This window comes from Hippopotamus amphibius, chromosome 14 (assembly GCF_030028045.1).
Source record: "Hippopotamus amphibius kiboko isolate mHipAmp2 chromosome 14, mHipAmp2.hap2, whole genome shotgun sequence".
Classification (NCBI taxonomy): Eukaryota; Metazoa; Chordata; class Mammalia; order Artiodactyla; family Hippopotamidae; genus Hippopotamus; species Hippopotamus amphibius.
The window spans coordinates 63,748,885-63,768,622 of NC_080199.1; the positions used below are offsets into that span (position 1 = coordinate 63,748,885).

At 38.9% G+C, this 19,738-nt stretch overlaps 1 protein-coding gene across 4 annotated transcripts in view; it reads left to right on the plus strand.

Annotated features, from left to right (window-relative positions):
* RNASEH2B (ribonuclease H2 subunit B) overlaps positions 1–19,738 on the plus strand; it is a 73,763-nt gene that overhangs the window by 24,110 nt on the left and 29,915 nt on the right. For 3 of the 4 annotated variants that reach the window (XM_057707779.1, XM_057707777.1, XM_057707775.1), the window contains exons 3-7: positions 497–604; positions 3,292–3,368; positions 7,129–7,243; positions 17,815–17,879; positions 19,493–19,598. In XM_057707779.1, coding sequence (XP_057563762.1) covers positions 497–604; positions 3,292–3,368; positions 7,129–7,243; positions 17,815–17,879; positions 19,493–19,598 — 471 coding nt within the window. Of the gene's footprint in view, positions 1–482; positions 605–3,291; positions 3,369–7,128; positions 7,244–17,814; positions 17,880–19,492; positions 19,599–19,738 lie in introns of all 4 variants that reach the window. The other variant, XM_057707778.1, reaches the window with a different exon arrangement.

A 19,738-nucleotide genomic window follows, 5' to 3' on the forward strand; every position in this document is an offset into this window, starting at 1 on the left:
AAGCATGTTGCTGTTGCTGTTATAGGGCCCTAGCCTTTCTCATGTGGAGCTCACCTCTGGGGTGTGCAGGCCCTGTCTCCCTCCCTCTGTGTGGGAGGCTGTGTGCAATGGGGCCCATAGGCCAACTCAGTTCATCTGGCTGAGCCACTAGGTTTGGGTAGTTTAAAAGTGGGTTTTCCCTCCTGGTCTGATGGAGGACTCAATGAGAAGCTTTGTAGCAGTTAAGATAAATGATTTGCACTTTCGTATTTATTGGTCTAAGTTCAGTGAGGTTTATAGAGTTGGAAAACAAGCATCTGTATATAATAGCTACAAGCCTTCCTTGGAGTCACTTTGTATAGACTATATCTGTATATGTTTATGTTCATATTAGGAACATTCCTCAGAACTGTTAGATAGTCTTTTGAGAGAGAGAGTGTGTGTGTGTGTGTGTGTGTGTGTGTGTGTGTGTGTGTGTGTGAAAACTTACAAATAAAAAACAGATTTGTCTTAACAGGGGAAGGAGCCCTTTACTTGTTCAATATGTGTCTACCGCAGCTGTTTGAAATAAAAGTTTTCAAGGAAAAAAACCACTCTTGGTTTATAAATGAATCAGTTCAATCAGGTAAGTGACTAGTTAATGTATTTCCATCAACTAAACACATATCCAGACTTTGCCATTCTTCATGTCTATCTGCCTGCTTTGGAGTCTGGTCCATGGTGTTTTCTTTGTTGGCATCGAGCAGGGTTTAATCAAGGAGAAAGGAAAGATCATTTAAACAAGTTTAGACCAATAATTATGTCTTAGATTGTAGGAAATTTTTAACTAACAACTCTAATTTTTCTCCTAAAACACTGGCACACCCCGAGTCAGAAGTTAGATGACTTTGTACTGTGGAGTGCACACTGTGTTGACTGGAAACTCTTTGCTCTTCTCTTATCCACTTTGGAGAATCTTAAAAGTTTCTAACATCTCGTTTCCTTGCAAATGGTTGCTGATACAGCTTCTAAGATAGACTAAAATAGAACAAAGATTTTTTTGAATGTTTTGTCATATAAATTACTGTTGCCACCCCCCATCCCCCCCAACACACACACCCAACGCCCAAGTTCTATTTCTTTTAGTGTTCATTTGATTTGAGGTTAGTGTTGACGCGGAAGGAAAAAGGGTGCCACGTGTAGCCCTGATGGTTCTTGGGGGGTTGGGGGGGGGGCGAATCATGGGATAGTTGAGGTGATATCAGTTCCCTCTGTCCCTCTGTCTCTTATTGTTTCCGGAGAGAACTTGCTATTGCTTTCTAAGCCCTCTGCTTTGACCATCTAAGTCACCATTTCGTGCTAAGGTAGAAAGGCCACTTTGCCCTATCCTGTAAGGCATCCAGATGAAGGGTTTATTGCTTGTGGGGAATTTTATATACCTGTGTGCATGAGACGATCTGAAGTGGTTTTCAGTTGCTGAAATGCAATGGTAGACTGTGTATATAGCCTGGTAGGTGCCAAGTATACATTCCTTCTTATTGTTCCCTTTTATTATTTTTCATTTGGCAATATATGAGACTTCAACCTCTAATGTAATATACTTGTCTTTGGGTTTAGCTGGATAGACACAGTAGCATCCAGATGAAACTGGAAAATATTCAGAGGCAGTCACTGATCAGCTCTCCTGGACTGTCTGACTTGGTACCTGTTTTTTTTGTTTTTTTTTAATAGGCCTTATTTTTTTATAGTTTTTGGTTCACAGCAAAGGCATCTGCTTTTTTTCTTTTTTCTTAATCATTGTCTTCTCTTAAAACATAACCTTGAAGAAAGAACTGTTTTTAAGAATGGCCACCAGGATATTGTTTTCAGACTGAGAAACCTGTTTCTAATTTCTGAATATAATGGATGGCTCATATAAACTGAGCTTAGAGCTTCTGATAGGTTGTTTTCATAAACTTCTTTTCTACTTAAAAAAAATAATTTATGTCATCATATAAAATTACATCTTTGGGACTTCCTAGGTGGTGCAGTGATTAAGAATCCACCAGCCAGTGCAGGGGACACGGGTTTGATCCCTGCTCCAGGAAGATCCCACATGCCACAGAGCAACTAAGCCCCTACTCCGCAACTATTGAGCCTATGCTCTAGAGCCCACGAGCCACAACTAATGAGCCCGTGTGACGCAACTACTGAAGTCCATGTGCCTAGAGCCCGTGCTCCACCACAAGAGAAGCCACCACAATGAGAAGCCCATGCACCACAATGAAGAGTAGCCCCCGCTCTCTGCAACTAGAGAAAGCCCATGTGCAGCAACGAAGACCCAATGCAGCCAATAAATAAAAAATTTTTTAAAAAATTTTAAAAAATAAAATAAAATTACATCCTTAATTTTTTTTTAACATACTTTGAAATAGATTCATGTATATAATTTAGGGTTAGAATTTCTTGGCTGTATAGGTAGGTTGCTCTGTCCAAGGATGAAAGTCAGTACACGTTTCCTGAAACCAGATTAATAAGTATGGAGATAAATGAATTGTTTATTGTTCTTTTTGATGAAATACCTGTACTGGTTCACTTCCATGGAAGAAGGGCTCTGGGATGCTTGGAGAGGAATATGGTAAACAAAAGTGGGGCGCAGGCAGCCTCATTGGTTTGATTTGCCTTTTTTCCTTTCAGCCTGGGAGCATCGCTCATCTTACTGCAGAGATTCCAGTTTCTTATGCTCAGTCTTATTAGACTCCTGCCCTCTTGCATTTTTCTTTGGGAGGGGGGATGGGGTAAGGTCTGGAGTGGGTAATGACCTCTGAACTTTGAGTCATTGACAGTTCAAAGCTGTGAGCCCAGAGCCCATAGAAGGAGCCACGTACAGAGGGAATAATATTGCTTTCCCATGGCTTCGTCCTCAAAAGTACAGGAAATTACATTTTACTGCAGCTTTGTAGATAGACTTATACAGGTTTCCTAATGTTTTCCTGGTTCACATTTTGTCTGTATTCCCCCCAACCCTGCTATTTTTTTTGGCGAGGAGTGGGAATTGGGGAGAGGAGGGCCTCTGTTAAAAATGATTTCTGAAGAAGGAATGGAAAGTTAAAGATCAAGTTCAGTGTCTTGGCTGTCCTCTCTACACCAGGGATTTGAAGCTCTTTGAAGTGAAATCTCATGGACCACATTCTGCCTTTTGAGAGAATCACATAGAATCTTGGGCCTGTGTAGGAGGAGCTTCTGAATTTGGAATTTCATGTATATTTTTCAGTGAATGGTTCCCACACTGGAATTAAGGTGAAATAATTAAGTTGTCTTTCCAAGATGTTGAATTCTCTTTTTAATTGATAGGAGGTCTTCTTCACTTTGCCACACCCATGGACCCTCTGTTTCTGCTTCTCCACTACCTTATAAAGGCTGATAAAGAGGTGAGTTTCCTAGTTTGGGATATTAACAGTGGGGAAACAGAATAGATTGTTTTTCTAACTTGATCTCCTCTCTCCTTATAACGGTCCAAATGTAGATTCCCCACAGTTCAGATTTAACTTGGTTGGTGTAGAACACCTGTATCACGTGTGCTGGTACAGATTAGAGCACTGACCGGAAGATTGAGATCCAGCATTGTAATCTTGGACTAGTTCACCAGTGACTTCTGAGAATTGCCTAACCCTCTGTGTTCCCTGCCTTACTTGTTTGACAAAGCCTAACAATGAACATCTTATTACGTACTCATTAGTCTTGAAATACAGTACAAATGTGAAGACCTCAGGCCTTAAGAAAGAAAATTTATTATCTTTCATTTTCTTCGTGAGAGACTGTGAAAAAGGTACACTGGGGTGTGGCCAGCAAAAATTCATTAATGCGGAAGCTGAGTTGAGACTTAATGAATCCCAGATGGAGTAAAATTTACCTCTGGTGATACCAAGACAGAGTTTATTAATAGTAATAGTACCAGCCAGAGGTTATGAAACATTTTGGTCCCAGGATACCTTTACATGTGACAATTATTAAGGATCCCAAAGAGCTTTTTGTTCCTGTGTGTTTTATCTATCAATATTGACTACATTAGAAATTAAAACCGAGAAATTTAAAAATAATTTTATTAATTTATTTTTAAAATAAAAATAATAAGCCCATTAACATATATGACATGTTTCTAATGAAACAAATAGTAAAAGTCAGTGAGGAGTGTGGCACTGTTTTACATTTTCACAAATCTCTTTGATGTCTGGCTTGAGAAAAGACAACTGGATTTGCACATCTTGTTCTGCATTCAGTCTGTTTCCATACACTGTTTCAGTGGAGGTGTATGAAGAATATGCAGCCTTACACAGATGAGGTCGGAAAAGGGAGGAATTGTATATTAGACTTTTAGACAGTTGTGGACACTCTGCTTTGATACTATTCCAGAAACCAAGTGGTAGTTTTTTAAAAGTTAGTTGCAATGTGGAATCTGAAACTCTGTCAATGAACTTTCCATGTTCTTGTTAAAAAAATGAAATTCAAATGAGTAATTTTTAAGCTCTTCCTGCCTTTATTGAATGATTCACGAATTGGGCAGCATCTATTCTGGCAGACAGAAAGGAGCTCCAAGGAACTGTACGAAATGAAAGACTTTTATAGCCAGAAGGGAATAGGAACAAGGAAGTTAAACTAGACTAAAGGAGATTTGTTATGGCAAGGTCACTTTTCTTTAGGGGATGGCAGGGGCCTATCAGGCAAATGACCTAGCTAGTGCTGATTAGGAGGTTTATGATTGATTGTTTAAGATTCCATTTCTGGGAGAGCTGAGACTAAGTCTCTAGGCTTATTAGCACAAGTGACTGCATTTTGGGCCTGTTGTCTTGTTTTTAACACTCTCTTACATTAAGATCTATTGTCTTGCCCTGAGAATGGATCTTTCACACATATTACTTTGCAATGTCATACATAGGTCATTTGGAAAATATTATCACTGAATTATGTAGGTCTTCTAAATGTTGACGCAACTCATTACACACACACACACACACACACACACACACACAACCCCCTTTGTTAATTTGATATTACCAGTAATCTCTTTAGAAAACTCTTTGAGTATTGAGAAGCTTGTCATAGTGGCAGATACAAATTTTCTACAATTCTAATTTTTGCTTTAAAGTGCAAGTTTTATCATTGGCTACAAGTACAATCTTTCCCTTGAAGTGACAGGTTCACTTCATTTATGTTCTGTCAAATACTCAAGTCTGAATAACCACAGTTCATAGTGGGTTTTTTCAGGTAAAAAATGGAGGTTCTGCTCGCAACTCAGACCGTCAGTCACGCAGCCCTTTTCCTTGAGATGATCCCTGAGCCTCGGCCGCAGCAGAGTCCTTCAGCCACATTTGACTCTCATCACACAGAACATTTAACCTACTTGTACTCGCGGGTCAAGATTTAGTAAAAGTTCTTGCTTTCGCTCCTTGATCAAGGAAGTCCTTCGGTGCAGCTGGCGTGTCTTTAGCCACTTGTCCGTGGCCGTGAAGATCGTCGTGGCTGCGCCGCAACTGCCGGCGGCGCCGCGGCTGGTGCTGAGGAGCCAGCGGGTTTACCCGCCCCGGCATGGGAGCCGTCAGGGCAGATGTTAACACAGCGAAAATATAGCAGCGCAGCCTTATTATGAGAATAGCCTGGAGCCTGTGGACCTCCTGCAAGGGTACCGGGGGCTCCCAGGGCTCCACCAGCCGCAGCTCGAAAACCTTCGAAATAACAAGTTTAAAGAATAGCGTTATTTAAACACTTAGAAGGATGTTATTTTTGCACTCTCCTGTTTGCAAATAGTTTAATTGCTTGTGAGTTCTCATTGAGTACTAAGACCCATTTTCCAAAACTCCTATTTTGTATTTATATTGGTTTAATTTGTGAAAAATACTGAAAGTAATGAGACTGACTTAAAACTTTAAGTTGCACTTTCTCCTCACGTGCCTTGTCTTCTCTTATTCTCCTCCTCTCCTACAGCCTCTGTTCTTTAGTGTGGATTAGTGAAGCTTTGCTCCTTAGTTTAATCATGTCTCCCCTGATCTGGAAGCTACTATGGTAGCCGATATAATGAGGGCACGTGAGCAGTGAGGCTGATAAGCCGCGTGTCTCTAAGGAGCAGCAATGTTCTAGTCACCACCAGGAAGGCCCTAGAAGTATTCAGGGAAGAAGATGGAAACTTCAGATGCTCCCATTTGTGGTGTTTTCTAGGATACATTAGCAGGCAGGAAGCCACCAACCAACCGTAGTATCAGTACCTGTGCTGATGCACCTTTAAAGGCCCTCCCCCCATTTGGGGGGACTGTTTGCCTGTTTCCCTTTAAGACCCTGGCTCTGGTGAATTAATCCTCACCCTGACCCTCTGGGAGGCTCTGGGGGTGCTGTGGCTGGTTCAGGTTGGCAGATGCAGAGTGAAGCTCATGGTGATGGTTGGCTTTCATTGTAAACCATCTTGCTCTCTTTTCTCAAATACTTAAAGTGCTCCTTAAAACAGCCCATGAGGCATTCAGATATTTCCTCCCCTACATTTTAGATGTGATCTTTTCCTATGTAATTAAAAAAATATATATTGGTATGCACTTTTGAAATGTTGACCTATTCTTTTCTAAACATACAACTTATTTTAACATCAGTAAAAATAATTCTTCTGTCTAGCTCTCCCATTCTGTTATTAACTTTATATTCAGACAGATTTCTTATCGCAAAACCTTTTTATATATATATGGTAAACAAAACAAGAATGAAACATTCGCTCATTATGATTATGTCATGACTGCGTGGTAATCCATTACGTATAAGTAAAATGTTGTCTTAAAGTACTTAAATATTTAACACATTGGGTGCTTATGGAAGAATATAGATTAAGGTAGGAATCTAAAGACAGTAAGACTTAGGAAACCTGTGAATTGGTCTTACTATCTGAATGAAAAAGAGAACATTTAAATTGAAGCATTTCTTGCCGCTTGTCAATGGAACCCCATTGCTTTCAAAAGTTTCCTTTTGAGAAGGAAGAGCTGAGAGTCAGTTCTGCAACCTGTCTCCTTTGAGGGAATCCTTCGGTGGAACAAGTGGCTTTGAACTTAGTTTAAAGGTCCAGCTATAAGGTTATATGTCTTTTTCTCTCTTTTTTAATGTATGAGTTTGTTGACTGCAGTGCTTGCATCCTGACTGACTAAAGTCTTTTTTCAGGGAAAATTTCAGCCCCTGGATCAAGTTGTGATGGATGACATGTTTCCAAACTGCATCTTGTTGCTGAAACTTCCTGAACTTGAGAAGTTACTTCGACACGTGACAGAGGAGAAAGGTATAGCATATGGCCTTGGAAATCAGGCTTGTGGCTGCTAGAAAAGCTTGGCATCTAGCAGCTGAGAATACAGCGCAGCTTGAAGGCCCACGGAATGTGATGCTTATTCTGTGTGGGTCATAGGGGAAGCTGTCGTTCAGATTCGCTTCCACTTGCCAGTATTCCTCCTCTTTTGCACTGGCTTGTTCCGTCTGCAAAATTTGAACCAATGAAGTGTGGTGTCCTGTCGCCTGCATGGCCAGGGTTCTCGAGGCTAGGGCTTTAGTCTCTAAAGTTCTTCTTTGAACTAGGCTGTGACTTTAGGTAAGTCCCTCAACTGCTTTCTGCCTCAGTTTTCTCATTTGTAAAATTGCATAAAATCTATGCCTTTATTGCTTCGAGATACACTTATTGAGCACCTACTAAGAAGCATATATTGAGCACTGGAGCCAGGCTCTAGAGATAGTTATAAATAAAATATTATCCTTTACCTCACTTTGCTTCGACTCTGATGGAGGCAAACGACAAGTAGGACAATGACAGTAGGGAGTAAGGGAAGTGAACTCTAGGTTTTGTGGGGTTGCACAGGACAGGTTTATACCCTGGCCTGGGTAGAGTGGGAAGTGCAGGTAGGTGGACATTGTGTTGCTTTCCTGTGGGAAATAACCTCTAAGTGGAGGGTAAGTCAGAGTAGCAGCATGGATGTATGGAAAAGTTTTTCACGCTTAGCAAGTTCCAAGAAGTGAAGTGAGTTAAGTGATGCGTTTAAATTAGTAAGGAAAGAACAGGTGAGAGTGCTGGGCAAGGGTTCAGATGGTGAAGGGCTTTATATGTGTTTGGACTTGACCTAATGGTAGTGGAGTGTCAATGAATTTTTAGGTAGGGCAGTGCTGTCGTGTGGAGAAGCTAAGGCCAGGTCCCCGGAGGCTGCTGCAGCGGTCTAGGTGGGAGGTGATAGTCTCCTGAGCTTAGGAGATGCAACCAGAAGGAGTTAGCAATCTCATGTGTTGATTGGACGGTGGTCAAGGAGAAGGAGGAGTCAAGGATGGCTTTTGGGATTGTGCTTCTACCCACAGGATGCATAGAGGGGGGCCTCCTGAAGACAGGGGACATGGGTGGGAGGAGCAGCCTGGGGGTAACAGGGAGATGTAGATATTGTTCACTTGAATTTTGAGAGGAGGAAGTGAGGCAGTGTGTGAATGTGTTTTGACAGGTTAGAAATAGCATACAGATTTAGTATCAGTGTCTCAAAAAATCATCCAGTTAGTTTCAGGGTTAATATAGAAACACAGTGTGAGAACCAAAACAACAGGCTGATAAGTTAAGGTTATTCAGGGGTTACAGACAGTTTGGCCAACAATGGTAGTTCTTCTAGGACCAAGAAAGTGGTGATTCCAAGAAGTGTAAGCTTATGATAGAAAGGGGGAAAACCTCATTCATTGCATTTCACATTTGAAAGGTCTACTAAATTCACATTTGGCGCGACACAGAGCTCTATTTTGGGTTTGAGGGGGGTGTGGTGCCCAGGTTTTTATCAAAGCAGTCCCATTGATGACATTCCTGGTGCTGATCTTGGCAGGAGACAGTCTTCTTTTTGTGGGTGACAAAAGAAGTAGCTCATAGCCATTTCTGAAAGCTAAAGCAGTGAGGAATAATTACAAGTCATTTTAATATTGCCAAGTTAACGGAAGCTGAAAATTCAATTAACTCATTATCCAAAAATCTTCCAGCGACTATACAAGGACAGTTATCGTAAACCAAAACCCAGAAACCCAGATTCAGAAATAGTCCAAATGCACTGGCATTGGTTAGTGTACAGCCTGTGTGTCAAAGCAAGAGCTTTCCTTGCTCCCATTTCTCCTCCTCGCACACTGACCCCCCAACCATTTGTTGGTTCATTATCTGAACTCCTGTCCTAATCTCTCTCACTTCTCAACATTGCCTAACTTTTGGAAGTTCTGCTGTAATAGAAAGTGCATGCCCTATACTTGTCTTGTTTGACCAACTCGAAATAACTAGTTGTAAACTTCAGCTTACTATGAATTTCAGTTTGGATCTTTGTGGAAAATGATATCTGTCTTAGTATGCTGTCCTTTTATACAGAAGATAAAGGAAATGTTTCACACATATTTGTGTTCTGTTCCAAGGGGTGAAGCAAGCGACGTAGAATTGCTTCTGTCTATTGATGAAGAGGCCTTTTTGAGGCTGAGAGATCTTATTACTGGGCTGGCCAAAAAGTTCTTTCGCCTTTTTTTGTTACATCTTACAGAAAAACCCAAACAAATTTTTTGGCCAGCCTGATATTTCTTGTTTTTAAAATTTTTGGTTTTATTTTTAAACCTTCCATTATTTTAAGATTTATAGAATGTAGTTCATTAGGGGAAGAATTATTAAGGAACTGCCAAGATTTTTAGAAAATTGTATACATATTTTACCCTGTGAAATTTAAATTTAAATTACTTTGTCTGACTGTCATTAGAAAAGAAAGAAAAATTTGAGGCCTAGAGTTTTTAGAAACCCGGGATGTTTAAAGGTTGATGATATATCTGCTTTGAAAATGAAAATATATGGGCAGGTGAGGCAGTTTTCTTAATTAAAAAATTTAAGGTGCAGAAAAACTCAGAGGAAAAAACTACAAACATTATTTGTCCCCAACCTCAGTCATCAACCAGTGTTAATATTTTGTTATGTTTGCTTCATATCTCTTTCAGGGAAAGAGTTTCTTTAGGAATAATCTGGTAACCTGATCACAGGATCTGATGGCCTACAAGAAAAATTAACAATGTATTTGGTACATAGTTTTGAAACTTTTCAGCATTCTTGATCTGTAAGATGAAGAGTTTGAAGGGTTAAGAGTATGCTTCATATTCTGTCATACGTGATAATTAGTACTCTGTAAGTTTTTCCAAATCATAAAATAAAGCTCCCCTTCTCTTAGCTTTAGTGTTGAGATTTCTAAATGGCCAGCATATGAACATTATTTAAGCATTGTAGTTAATAGTATCTAGTATCTACCACAAAGAGATGCTTCAGGAATTAAATGAAATAATACAAGTAAATCAGTACCCAGAGAGTGATGGGTATAGAGTAAGTGCTCAATAAATGTTAGTACCATTAAGGCTTCTGAACTAGAAATTTTTTTTTTTAGCTCTTTATTGGAATATAATTGCTTTACACTCTTGTACTGAACTAGAAATTTTTAATTCTTTGCTGACATTTAAGTACTAGATATGCAGTAAGTGACCAGTGCACACTTGTTTGATGGCTCGTTGATTAATGTGTAATCAAGTGGTTTAAGTAGGAGAATGGGGATAATCAGATAATAATAAAAATGTCTACCATATATTAATAAATTATTATATATCATCTCTATGCTTTTTATGTATATTATTGAATTCTTGCAGTAATTCCTTTCCATTGTTATTAGAATCTGAATTTTTACAAATGAGGAAATTGAGGCTCAAAGAGTTTAAGCACATTGACTAACATCATAGAACTTGAAGTGGTAAAATCAAGATTTGAACTGTGTCTGTCTGACAGCAACTCTTTCTCTTCCTTCTTACAACTGTGTAACACTTCCAGAAGACTCTGTTAGAGTTTTTAGGTGTTGTCTCCTGTAAAAATAGAAAGTTAATTTTTAAAAAATTCTTGTATATCCCCTTAATAATTTCTCTTTGTGAGGCAAAGAGAGAGACAGGAAAGGAGACAGCAGGAACTTCTACAGCTTAAGGAAATGACAGTTCTCATCCTGGCAGTGAGCTTCTGTTTTCCAGGCACCCTCTTTTAGCGATTGCCTTGGGTCCTGGCTGCTTATTTGAATTTAGATTTTTGTCTATTTCAAGTTAGTGTTTGGTTCCATTCTCTGTATTTTGTTGCTAGAGTTGTTAAGTAAGAAACAAAGAAGATGGCTAAAGAGTGGTCAGGTACTGTTAGCAACAGGGAGCAGAGATAAAGAAGAAAGCTGATGTTTTTTCAATTCCATCTTCTCCACAGGCACTGTGCAGAGAGAATAAAAACCTGAGACGCTCAAATTCCCCAGCCAGCTGTTTTGATATTAGACTCCAGATGCTGTCTCAAAAGTCTGTGGCATTAAAGATCTCGTTAAGCCTGCTAGGTTTATGAGAACCTTCCCCCCCTTGCCTTCTCTCTGCCGAATAAACCCAGCCACAGTTGTTTGTATCCTGAATGATGATGGCGGTGACCTTAGTTAGCACTGCCTGCTTTATTAGTGAAGGAAACGATGTGTCTCAGTTTGCTAGCTCTGGGGCCCAGCATGCTTCTTGCCAAAAAAGCTCCCATTCAGTGGAGAGATGACAGGGGAGAGGACTAATAAAGGGTTATGAACTTCATCTTGAGTGTAACACTCTGTTTCATATTGCAACAAAAGCTGCACTGCACTGTCCAATGTGATTAACAAGAAGAGCCAGGAAAACTTACCTGATTAAAATACCCCAAGCACAGTTGCCAAGTTCCTATCCCCAGGAGGCAGATAAAAAAAAAAGAGACCATATGAGTTTCTCAGTTGCAGAAAACATTCAGAAAGTAGATGTGAAAATGTGCTCCAGGCAGTTTGTTCAGCAATACATCAGGGAAATTCAAGTTTGTGAACCGGTTACCCAATTGCTGAACATGTTATTTAATTGTGGACTCCTTTTTATTCCATCTTTATTTTGTAAACCCAATCTTTCCAGATGTTTGAGACCACTTTTATAGGCACCAGACACATTAGGGAAAGAAACCTTTCCAGCATATGCATGTTATCTAATTTACAAACTCTCGCAAATATTAAATTTAGGACATAATAGAACATGTTATGGTATTTTTCGTAATTGTGGATAATCTATGGCCTTTTAGAATATTTTAAACCACGTTACTTATCAAAATATGCAGATCTTAAAAGTAAGCAGTAGTTTATGTACTTGGTCCATGTATAGCATTTTGGGATATTCAGGCTTGATATTTCTTAGTGATCATCTTGTTCAGGGAATGTTTAATTAGAAATAATTTGGTAAATTAAAAACTTCCTAGGAGAAAAACTCCATGCCCAGCTGGCTTCACTGATGAATTCTACCATACTTTAAGGAAAAAATAATACTCAAAGAAATAGTGATACTTAATCAAATTTTTTTAGAAATTAAATGAAAAAGGCATATTTCCCGACTAATTTTATGAAATCAGAATGGCCCCAATACCAAAGTCAAAGCTATTACAAAAAGAAAACTAATCTAATATCCCATATAATCATAGACTGTGAAATCCTTTCAAAATATTAACAAATTAACTATATAAAAAGGATAATTCTTTATAACCAATTCTTTATTATCATAGGAATGCAGTTGGTTGAACATTAGAAAATCAATCATTATGATTCACCATATTTATACATTACAAAAGAAAAACTTTACAATCATCTGAATAGATGCAGAAAAAACATTTGACAAAATTCAGTCATCATGTAAATTCTCAGCAAATTAGAGATGGGAGGGAGCTTCCTCCTTCTGGTAAAAGGCAACCATGACAAACCTAAGCTAATATCATACTTCACTGTAAAAGACTGAACACACTTTTCCCCTGAGATTGGTACAAGATAAGGATGTCAGCTCTCTCCACTTCTACTCATCAATGTAGTGGAAGTCCTGGTAGTTGCAATAAGAAAAGAAAAAAATTGGGACTTCCCTGGTGGTCCAGTGGTTAAGACTCCATGCTTCCACTGCAGGGGGCATGGGTTCGATCCCTGGTTGGGGAACTAAGGTCCCACAAGCCCCAAGGCACGGCCAAAAAATAAATAAATAAATAAATAAATAAATAGTATACTGATTAGAAAGTAAATAGAGTGAAACTGTCTTTTTTCATAAACAATATGGTCATATATGTGAAAAGCTCAAAAGAATTTACCAAAAAAAAAAAAAATCACTAGAACTAATAAACAAGTTCTCAGGCTATAAGGCCAATATACAAAAATTAATTCTATTTCTGTATATTAGCAGTGGACAATTGGACAGTAATAAAAACATACCATTTATAATGTAAAAAAATCATGAAGTTGTAGGGATAAATGTAACATAAGATATGCAAGACCAGGACGCTAAACCAACATTGTAGAGAGAAATTAAAGAATTAAATAAGTAGAGCGATATACCATGTTCATGAATTAGAAGACTCAATATTGTTAAGATGTCCATTCTCTCCAAAGTAATCTATAGATTTAATGGAATGCCTATCAGGCTTTTTTTTTTTTTGGTAGAAATTGAGAAGCTGATTCTAGAATTTATATGACTGTGCAAAGGATCTACAGTAGCCAAAACAATTTTGAAAAAAAGAACAAAGTTGGAGAACTAACACAATCTGATTTCAAGACTTACTGTAAAGCTATAATGATCAAGAAATTATGGCATTGATATAAGGGTAAATAGATAAATGGAACCAAATAGAACAGAAGTGGACCCACATTTATGTAGACAACAGTGAGATAATTTGATGGGATAAAGGATAATCTATTACAAATGACCTGGAAAAGTTGGATATACATATGAGAAATAATGCTGACTCTCACCTCAGAGTCATACAGAAAAATTAATTTGAAATGGATCAATAATTTAAATGCAAAAGTGAAAACTATTGACTTTCTGGAAGAAGCCATAGAAGAAAACCTTTGTGACCTTGAGGGTTGGCAAAGATTTCATAGGACACAAAAACTACTAACCGTAAAAAAAAATTATGTTGCATATCATTAAGATTAATATCTTCTGATTTTTGAAAGACACAGTTAAGAAAAAAAAAGACAAGCCATGGTTGGAAGAAAATATTTACATGACATATATCTGATAAAAGATATATATAGATGTATAAAGAACATGTAATAAGATGATATCTGGTTCTGTAAAAAAATCAGCAAAAAGGTTTGAACAAACTTCACAAAAGAAGATTTATGAATAAGGCACATGAAAAGATGTTCAACATCATTAGTCACCAGAAAAATGTAAATTAAAACCACAGGGAAATATCATTGATATCCACCAGAGTTGCTAAAATAAAACAGACAGACAATACCAATAAGCTGTGGGACAACGGGGGCTCACCTGCCTGGCTAGTGGAAGCATAAAATGGAAGAACCACCTGACAATTTCTTACGGATCAGGAATTCTACTCCTAGGTATTTACCCAAGACTTATGAAGACATATGTCCATACACAGATTTGTGCAAGAATGTTCAGAGCAACTTTTTCAAAGTAGCCAAAAACTGGAAACAACCTAAATGCTCTTCAGTAGGTGAGTGGGTACACAAAACGTGGGATATTCATACACAGGATAGTACTCCATAATACAAAGGAAGGAGCTATTGCTAGCTGCCGTGAAATGAAAGAACCTCACAGAAATTATGTTGAGCAAAAGAAGAGGGTCACAAAAAAGTCCTTACTGTATGATTCCATTTCTCTGATGTTCTAGAATAAAGCAAAAACAGTTCTATAATCATAGCAGATCAGTGGTTACCTGGGGTCTGGATAGGGATGAGAGAATTAACTGCAAGCTCAGGGGAACTTTTTGGGTGATGGTTACAAGACTACGTAAACATTTGTCCATACTTCTCAAATTGTGCACTGAAAATGGATGTGTTAATCATATGAACATTATTCCTAAATAAAGTTGCTTTTTTAAAAAAATGAAGTAGTACTGATCCAGCACAAGAAGCTAAGCCTCCTGATTTCAGACACAGTTTGCTGTGAGATTGTTTGTTTGTTGGGTTTTTTTGTGTGTCCTTTCTCTTGTTTTTGTTTTTTGGGTTTTTTTTTTTTTTCTTTTTCCTCCTTCATTGTTCCCTATAAGGTAACGTTGGCTTCTTCCCGTCCCCGCAGAATCCAGTGATGGAGTGTGGGAAGCAAGGCAGGAGTGACTCGAGCCTGGGCAACCAGGAGGGTGGTTTGGGACACAAGGAGCCTCAGCTCAGGGCTCTGGGCTTCCTGGATGGGTTTAGTCTTGCTGAGACAGGATGAAGTCACCCCTGGAGATGGATACACGTTGGCGTCCAAGGAGTAGGCATTGGAGCCAGAAGAGTCAGAGGAAAAGCCATCAGAGATGCAGAAAGACCAAGAGAAAGGTTTTATAGAACCATGGTGGAGAGTTTTTTCCCATAAAGAATAGGGTTGGAAGTGCTAAGGAGGGTGAGGACTAATTGATCTCAGTAAAATGAACACCAGATCCACGGCTTTGAAGTCAGGTTGGGAAGGAAGCCAGTGCTCCTGTTGACCAGCTCAGTGAGTTTGGACAATTTATTTAACTTCACTCAAACCTAGTTTTTTAAGACGGGGACAAAGAGTAGTTTTTATCTGAGATTCATTCTGAGCATTCAGGGAGAAAATGTGTATGAACTTAGCACAGGCCTGACTATACATTAGATTCTGATGTTATTATCGTTATCATTTCATTTTTTCATAACTAATATTAAGTATTTGCTATGTGCCAGATGTTGTGCCATCACCTCATTCAATAGGTGACTTCCCGAGGTGACATCATGCACTGGGGATGTAGGAGCCCCAGCAGTACAGCTCACAGCCTGGTCTCCACCTCTGAACCAGCATTTCCAGAGGGAAAGGAGGGGCCTGCACGGGGCTCAGAGAGTGAACGAGAGGAAGGAAAGCTGTGGCAGATTGTAGAACGTCCTTTCAGGAAATTTGGACGTAGAGGCAAGAGACAAGTGAGCGGCAAAGTCAAGGTGGGATTCCTGGGAGAGAGCTGACCACTGAGCCTCTATGGAGATTGTCTCAGGCAGTGATCAGAACGTCTGAGACTCATTTAGCAGTGTACATGCACTGAGTGAGTGATGTATGCTCTTAGAATTCCCCCTATTTTTGTACAAAGAACTATTATATCACCTCCAGGGAGGCTGAGTCTACTCTCATCTGCCTTGGTTCTGCAGCAGGCTGTTTGCCAGGCAGTCCTGGCTCCAGGAGAACAGGCATTGCACCTTGGAATTTTCAAACTTCTGAGAATGCTGTTTGCAGTGGTCCCTTCTTTTCATTATTCCAGTGACGCTTCCTGAGGAGTTGGGTGCAGAGGTCCAGCCCCCAGGCCACCCGCCTCCTGTTGCCCACAGTGTTGAGGACCACAGGCTGAGATGGGGAGGAAGTATGCAAGAGCTCAGGCCAGCCCCTCCCCATACCAACCGTTTAGTGAAACTCAAGCAGTTTAACAGACTGCAGAAAACCACCCCGAATAAGCAGTTTCCGTTTCTCACCATGATCACGGAGGAAAGAAAAAGCATCATTCTGTATAACTCTAGCAGGGTCACATGTGGCAAGTTTGCATCTGGTCTTAGGAATTCCATTGGTCACGAAGGTAAATCCTGCGTGGAGGCAGGAGGCCGGAGTGGAAGGGCTGCCTCTGCTGACTGCACAGAAAGCAAGAAACCCTGTGAATGAAGTGTTGCCAAGGAAATAACGGCTTCATGTTGTATACCATATATAACATTAAGCCATTAGATTACATAAAGCTAGCTGGACTGTGAGGAGAGGAAGTATAATTTATAAGAGATGAAACTTTTATCCCCATAAAGGGCCAGATTGAGCCTATCATAAATCTAAATTCCCCTGAAATAGCTATGGCTATATTGGTAATACATTAAAAGGTAGATGAATCTTTTCTTCTTTTTCCACTAATCCCACCAGAACAGTACTAAATAGTTAACATGCCTCTTTTCCTCAACGTGTGCAATGAACTTCATAGGCATCTGCATTTAGCTTCCATTTTCTTTCTTGGGATTTCCATTTTTATTTTAGAAAAGAAGTCTTTCATTGAAAACACTGAGGTGAGCTTAAAATTATTCAGAAAAATTAAGATTGTTTGGTATGTTAATTTGTTGAGTTTTAAAAATTACCTTTTCAGACGATAACTAGATTTATTGTGGTGACCATTTCAGAATGTGTATAAATATCAAATCACTACATCTGAAACTAATATGGTATTGTATGTCAATTATACTTCAATTAAAAAATTACCTTTCCTCCAGATTTATTTGTATAATTGTTTTCAGTTTTATTGAGAAATAATTGACATACGTCACTGTGTAGGTTTAAGTTGTACAGAATGAGAGTTTGATTTACATATATTTTGAAATGATTATCACTGTAGATTTACTTAACATCCACCATTTCGTGTATAATAGATACAATAAAAGGAAGAGAAAAAAAATTTCTCCTTGTGATGAGAGCTCTTTGTATAATTTGATAATTTTCTTAAATTCCCACTCACTTAAGAGTTGGTCGAAATCCGGGGTATCCAGATTCTGTTTAGGGATTTTTTTTAATGTCTCAAGTATGCTCTTAGGGTTATAAATTGAGTTTTTCAAGAATATAAAATATTATGATATAAAATATTATGAAATATTTTTTTTTGACCACACCACGCAGCTTATGGCATCTTAGTTCCCAGGGTAGAGATTGAACCCAGGCGCTCACAGTGAAAGCCTGGAGTCCTAACCACTGGACTGTCAGGGAATTCCCTGAAATATTTTAAAACTGTTATCTTGTGTATGTTATAAACTTATGTTTATTTTTTGTTTAATCCACTGCACTTTTTTTTCTTTTCATTTAATCCAGAAATAGACAAGAAGAAATATTATAAGTACAGCAAAGAGAAGACATTAAAATGGCTGGAAAAAAAGGTACGGTACGTCTCCAATGCCTCGTGGCAGAAAGAGTTTAATGCTCCTTTTTAAACATATTTAGAGAAAGTAGTAAGTCTGACCCCAAAGACCATCTTGAACATCCAACTACAAGAGTGAAGCTGTACAGAGACCTCCAAGTGTGAGAAGCATCTTTGACTTTTCATTCTCCCTAACTCACATGTCTTTGGACTTAGCTCGATGTGTTCATTTGACCTGCGTCCCCCTTTCCCCATGATCCTCACCACTGAATGAAGAAGTTCTTGCTCTTTGTTGGTGTAAACTTGAGTCTTTCAAGCCAGGTAAGACCAGGGTTACATGCACTTGATGCTGTCAGTCCTACAGCCGTCTCAGAGGTTGACGTAGCTCACATGTGGCCTGCAGGGGACCAGGCAGATGGGATTCAGGCTGGGTGTCTAGATGCTGAAGAGGGGTCATCTTCCAGGCAAACCCTGTATTTTAGTGATGCTAAGAATTAGACCTAATACAAGGTCTTGGGCAGTGTTTTTCGAATCAATTTAGTGGATTACTATCGGTATTTCTATTGGAATAGAACAGAATAGGATGTGTTAAAGGAAAGCGCAGAGTAAGGGCAAGTGTTGTCTGACTGTATGAAACATATTTATGTATGTTTTGGGGCATTGGGTTGCTGTGTATTTCTTATTATGGGTATAGTAAAGGAAAAGACAAAAAAGCTACTGGTCTAAGGATATTGCATACTTTCACAGTGATAGAGAATCTCAGCAGACCAGATCTATGGATGACAGAGTTTTTGCAAGTTCAGTGGATACCAGTTCCAATACTGATTCCTAAGATTCTTTTCTATTTTGTATGTGAAAAACATGTTTATTATATCATGTTACTGGGCACATTGAGAATTTGGGAACATGGAAATGAACCTTGCAGAATTAGTCAGGTTCTTATGTACAAAGTGGTGAAAAGATTTGAAAAGTGCCTGTGTTTGACTTTTCACTTGCATTGATAGTAAGTAGTATTTGCATTATTAGAATTCTGTGTAGGTGAAGAATGAGAAGTACTGAGCAGAAACCTGGCATTTAATTTTTGCTCTTAGCAAATGATAATGACATGAAATAGCAAAGTGAAGTTTATATTTATTGGTTGTGTTTCCTTTCTTAAGTTCCTAGGAAGTGAAAATTTTATATTATTTATTCTGTTTAGAATTATTATGTATAAACTCTGTGCCATGTTCTGTACTAAGAGCTTAACACAGATTAACTCATTTAATCCTCACAACAGTACTATGAGATAGTTACTATCTTTATCTCCCTTTCATAGATAGAAGCACAGAGAGGTTAAGTAACTAGCCCATGGTCACAGAGCAAACCCAAGCAGCCTGCCTCCAGAGTTAGTACTCTCATATTGTGTGGGCCTTAGGAAATCCACATACTGAGCTCATCCTGCAGTGCTGTCACTACCCCTCACCTTTTTTCAAATGTGCAGCTGTCTCTCATCTTCCGATATCTGGTGAAGGTATTTCTGGGTCCTCAGCTACTTCTTCCTGGATCTTAAATGAGTTGAGGACTGAATGGAAATCATGGGTTTCTAAAGTTAGTTGAAAATACTCTGATATTCCCCCTTTGGTTATTTCATAGGTTAATCAGACTATGGCAGCCTTAAAAACCAATAATGTAAATGTCGGTGCCCGGGTACAGTCTACTGCATTTTTCTCTGGTGACCAGGTTTCCAGTGACAAGGAAGGTCAGTAAATTGTTTCATCAGAAATTATTTTTGTCTGGAGTAAGTTGCTGACATGTAAATGCCAGTCTTACGATTTTAAAGTCTTAATGTCTCAGAAGCTTCGCATTCTTGCTGATCTGTTCTCATAGATCTCGTGGCAG